At 48.2% G+C, this 5,322-nt stretch overlaps 2 protein-coding genes across 2 annotated transcripts; one reads left to right on the forward strand and one right to left on the reverse strand.

Moving 5' to 3' along the window:
- Positions 1-793: 793 nt before the first annotated feature.
- EMH_0055170 (uncharacterized protein) lies at positions 794-2,935 on the reverse strand (the record flags this gene model as incomplete). The annotated part of the gene is made up of 1 exon (XM_013497203.1): positions 794-2,935. One exon carries the CDS (start codon positions 2,933-2,935, stop codon positions 794-796), a length of 2,142 nt encoding a protein of 713 aa, XP_013352657.1.
- Positions 2,936-4,711: 1,776 nt separating this feature from the next.
- Positions 4,712-5,149, forward strand: EMH_0055180 (uncharacterized protein; the record flags this gene model as incomplete). The annotated part of the gene is made up of 1 exon (XM_013497204.1): positions 4,712-5,149. One exon carries the CDS (start codon positions 4,712-4,714, stop codon positions 5,147-5,149), a length of 438 nt encoding a protein of 145 aa, XP_013352658.1.
- Positions 5,150-5,322: the final 173 nt, after the last annotated feature.

The raw sequence follows: 5,322 nt of genomic DNA on the forward strand, positions 1-5,322 counted from the left end.
CAGCAGCAGCAGCAGCAGCTGCTGCTGCTGCTGCTGCTGCTGCTGCTGCTGCTGCTGCTGCTGACAGCACCGACGGCCGGGAACACCGCAACAGCAACAGCAAAACAGACACCGGGGGACTCAGGGGGTCTTTGGGGCCCTGCTGCATGCAGCAGCAGATTGATACAGAGACAGAGAGACAGTCTCTCTGGTTAGCTTTCTCTGTCTTTCTCTGTCTTTCTCTCTGTCTGTGTATGTTTGTTGGTTTGTATCTCTGTCTTTCTTTCTCTGTCTCCGTTTCTGTCTCTGTCTCGCTGTCTCTCTATCTCTGTATCTCTATCTATCTATATGAGGGAGAAAAATAAATAAAGAGCAAACAAAAAAAAAAAAAATAAATAAATAAACAATTAAATAAATAAGTAAATGGATAATAGTTTAACTAAAGAAAAAACAAACAAAAGTGACAAAGCCAAAAGAGAACAAAGGCCGAGGCGTCTATATTCTGTTGCTGCGGTGTACATACACCTCAGCAACACAGACAAACCCAGCGACCCTTTCTCCACAGCAGATGCAACAGAGAGTCTTGCTGCAGCTGCTGCCGCTGCTCCTGTTGCTGCTGCATCTGCTGCTGCAGCAGCTGCCGCTGCTCCTGTTGCTGCAACTGCTGCTGCTGCAACTGCTGCTGCTGCTGCTGCTGCTGCAACTGCTGCTGCTGCTGCTGCTGCTGCAGCTGTTGTATGTTTTCGCTTGCTGTTGCGGCAGCAAGCTATCGCGAGGCTTTCTTTTGTCTTTTCCTCTCTTCCTGTTGGTTGTCTCAGCCCCTCCCTCTCTCTCTGTCTCCTCTATCTCTGTCTCCTCCGTCTCTCTCTCTCTCTCCCCTCTCTCTCTCTCTGTCTCTGTCTCTGTCTCCTCTCTCTCTGTCTCTGTCTCTGTCTCTGTCTCCTTCTCTGTGTCTGTCTCTATCTTCTCGTGTCTCTCTGTCTTTATCTCGCGTTTCTCTCCTCTCTCTGTCTCCTCTGTCTCTGTCTCTGTCTCCTCTTTCCCTGTCTCTGTCTTTGTCTTCTCTTCTGTCTCTGTCTCCCCCTCTGTCTTCTCTATCTCTGTCTCTGTCTCCTCCTCTATCTCTGTCTCCTCTATCTCTGTCTCCCCTCTCTCTGTCTCTTATTGTTCTGTCTCTGTCTTTATCTTCTCTTCTGTCTCTGTCTTCGTCTGCTCTCACTCTCCCTCTCTCCTGCAGCAACTCTCCCCCCTCTCTGTCTCTCTCTCTGTCTCTCTCTCTGTCTCTCTCTCTGTCTCTCTCTCTTTCTCTCTCTCTGTCTCTCTCTCTGTCTCCTCTTCTGTCTCTGTCTTCTCTCTCTCTGTCTCTGTGTCTGTCTTCTCTCTCTCTGTCTCTATCTCTCTCTCTTTCTCTGTCTCCCCTTTCTCTGTCTCCTCTGTCTCCTTCTCTGTCTCCTCTATCTCTTTCTCTTTCTCTGTCTCTATCCCTCTCTCTTTCTCTGTCTCCTTCTCTGTCTCTGTTTCTATTTCTGCTTGTTTCTTCTTCTTTTGGGGTGTATGCTGAGCTCATCGCCTCGCCGCTGTGTCTTTGTCTGTCTCTGTCTGTCTCCTCTTCTTGTCTTTGTCTTTTTCTCCTTTCTTCTCTTTCATCTTCTGCTGTTTCTCTAAACCTTCTTGCTGCTGCTGCTGCTGCTGCTGCTGTTGCTGCTGCTGGTTCAGTGTATCTGTCTCTATCTCCTCCTCTTGCTGTCTCTGTTATCTCCCTGGGCCTTCTCTCCTGCTGCCTGCGGCCCCTTCTGCTGCTGCTGCTGCTGCGGCTGCGGCTGATGCTGCGTCTGCCGTTGCTGCTGCTGCGTCGCCTTGCTGCTGTCTCCTCTGCCTCCTCCTCAGATAAGAGGGGGCTGTGTGTATCTGTCTCTTCTTCTGTCTCTCTTCTCCTTATTCTTTCTGCTGCTTCTTCGCTTCTTTCTCTCTTTGTCTCTCCCCGCGCAATCCTCGCAGCTTCTGCTGCAACAGCACGCAGAGATGGTGCATCTCTCCGGGCTGTTGCTGCTGCTGCTGCTGCTGCTGCTGCTGCACTTGCTGCTGCTGCTGCTGCTGCTGCCTTTGACTCATTCTCCTCTCCCTTTACTTTCACCTTTACTCGGCCTCCCCGCTTCTTCCGCTCATCATCGCTGTCATCGCTGCTGCTGCTGCTGCTGCTGCTGCTGCTGTCGCTGTCGCTGTCGCTGCTGCTGCTGCTGCTACTACTGCTACTGCTGCTGCTGCTGCTGCTGCTGCTGCTGCTGCTGCTGCTGCTGGAGGACTTGCGCGTATTTCTTTTTTTTTGCATTTTTTTGGCTGCTCGTTTTTGTTGTTTTCTTTTTTCTCTGATTTGCTGAATGGCTGCTTTTCTTTCTTCTATGATTTGTTTTTTTCTTTCCTCCCAGGCTTTTTGTTTTTGTATTTTTATTTCTTTTTGTTTTTTAAAGTCAAAGGCCTCGCCAACCTTGTGGTTGCTGCTGATACCAAGAGCAGCAGCAACCTGATCCAGCTGTCTTTGCTTCCATGCTGCTCCTTCGTGTGTATCTAAGCCATGAGAAAGCTGCAGCAGGCTGCGGCCAAATATACCTTCTTGTGTTCCTGTTTTATCTCCTAGTCTTTGTTTCTCTACATGTGCTTCTCTTGTTAGTTGCTGCCGCATAATTTCTATTGTTTTATCTATACGAGCAGCAGATAAACCCTGCTGCTGCAGCTTGTTTCTCTCTTCTAGTAAACGCAGCTCAACGCGACGCAGCTGCTCGTGCAGCAGCAGCGCCGGGTCCGCGCGCCGTATCTGCGGCTGCTGTATAGGCTTCGTACCCAGCTGGTTCAGCCCAGGCATGTCTGTGCGTCTCGGCCGCAGGTAAGCCAGGCTCCGCTGCACATACCCGTTCGTGCCGCTACCCCGAGGGGTAGGGAGCCCAATGTTGTTATACATTCTTGCTGCTGGCTATCCTCCTCCTCCTGCTGCTGCTGCTGCTGCTACTGCTGGTGGTGGTGGTGGTGGTGGTGGTGGTACTGGTGCTGATGATGATGCTGCTGTTGAATTAACTGTTGGTGTTGCTGCTGCAGCTGCTGCTGCAGCTGCAGCAGTGAAAAAACACCCACAAGGTATACACAGACAAGCACACAGAAACACTGAAGACCCTCAGAGGAAGGAATACAGAAAATAAAATAGAAGAATATAATTAAGTTGGTGCTGCTGCTGGAGGAGATGCTGCGCTTGTCTCGCTGCTGCAGCAGCTGCAGCAGGCCATGCGGAGGGAGTTTAGTTGCTGCTACTGCTGCTGCTGCTGCTGCAGCTGCAGCTGTTGCTGCTGCTGATGCTGATGACGGGTTCTGAGATATATTCAAATAAAGGGACAATAATAACAAAATAAAATAAATAAATAAATGCAAAAACAAACCGAAAAACAAACAAAAGAAGAAACAACGGCGGAGCCGGTAACACCGCAGAGCAGCCCCAGTAAGGCCGCCCGCGACAGTCTGTGCAGCAATAGGAAGAGAAAGCAGCAAAATAAAATAATAAAAATATAATAAAATAAATATTTTTACATTTTTTAATTCATTTAATTCATAAAAGCCAACAAAAACTGACAAACAAAACCAATAAATACCGCTCTCTCCTCCGCATGCACGGACCCAAAGCCCCAACGCGGCAACAACAACCCGCTGACGCCTTCTCTTCTACCGAGGGTTTAGGGTTTAGGGTTTAGGGTTTAGGGTTTAGGGTTTAGTGTATTGATACGGCTACAACAAATACAAATAAATAAACATTGAGTAATAGTAATTTAATAAACAATAACAACCAGTAGACAATATAGGGTAGTTGAATAGTAAAACATAAACAGCTACACCGCACAGATAAATATAATAAATAAACCACAATATATAAAATAAATAAATAAATATAATAAATAATTTATCATCAATAAACAAATTGTTATAAGCACTAACTCATTATACACGACAGCTCGAGGGGCTTCCTTGCCTCTCTCTCCCCCCCCCCTTGGGCCCCGCAGCTACTGTCAGTCAGCGCCCAAGGCAGCAGCAGCAGCAGCAACAGCAGCAGCAACGGCAGCAGCAGCAGCAGCAGCAACAGCAGCAGGTAGCAGAAAATAACGGCCTCACGGGCAACAGCTCCGCAACACGTATGCTGAAGCAGAGAGGAGGAATTCAGTTTGGGTGTACATACACAGCAGGCTGACAGCAGCAGCAGCTGCTGCCACAACAGCAGCAGCAACGGCTGCATGAGCAGCAGCAGCAGCAGCTGCTGCTGCAACAGCAGCAGCAACAGCTGCATGAGCAGCAGCAGNGAGCAGCAGCAGCAGCAGCTGCTGCTGCAACAGCAGCAGCAACAGCTGCATGAGCAGCAGCAGCAGCAGCAGTAAAATTAAACCCTTAAAATGAAACTTTCGGTCCGCAAGGCCGCCGTTCGGATGGCAACGAATAAAAAGGAGAAAAAGCCCAAACCTAAAGCAAACACACTGTAGCTAGCTGCTGCTGCAGCTAGCTGCTGCTGCAGCTAGCTGCTGCTGCAGCTAGCTGTTGCTGCAGCTAGCTGTTGCCGCAGCTAGCTGTTGCTGCAGCTAGCAGTTGCTGCAGCTAGCTGTTACCGCATCTAGCTGTTGCTGCAGCTAGCTGTTGCCGCAGCTAGCTGTTGATACAGCTAGCTACAGCAACAGCGGCTGGGTGACCGGAGCTGAGGGGGGGTATGACGGCAGAAGAGGGAGACGGAAAAAAGGAGGCAGCAGAAGGGGGAGACAGAAAAATAAATAAAGAGAGAGAGAGAAGGATACGGAGACAGAAAAAGGATAAAAACAGAAGGAGACAGAAAGAAACAGAAGGACAAAACAGCTCCTTTCTGTCGCTGTCTTCATCTCAAGGGAAGGAGGATTTTGTTTGTTTGCTTTTGCAGCAGCAGCAGCAGCAGCAGGATCAGCAGCAGCAGCAGGATCAACAACAACAGCAGCAGCAGCAGCAGGATCAACAGCAGCAGCAGCAGCAGCAGCAGCAGCAGCAAGGGTTTCAGGCGAAGTCTGAGTCCAAGCTGCACTCCGATGAGGTGGAGCCGCTTCGTTCCCGCTGCGGGCTGGGGCCGCTGCTGAGGACCCCCTCAAGCAACGATGTCAGCTGCAAAGAAAATAAATAAAATAAAATAGACAAAATAAATAAAATAAAATAAATAACACAAATAAAATAAAATAAATAAAATAAATAAAATAAAATAAATAAAAAACAAACAAAGACCATCAACACAGACATATATATATATATATATATATATATATATATATATATATATATATATATATATATATATAT

This window comes from Eimeria mitis, genomic scaffold, assembly GCF_000499745.2.
Source record: "Eimeria mitis Houghton genomic scaffold, Emh_scaff2533, whole genome shotgun sequence".
In the NCBI taxonomy this organism is placed as follows: Eukaryota; Apicomplexa; class Conoidasida; order Eucoccidiorida; family Eimeriidae; genus Eimeria; species Eimeria mitis.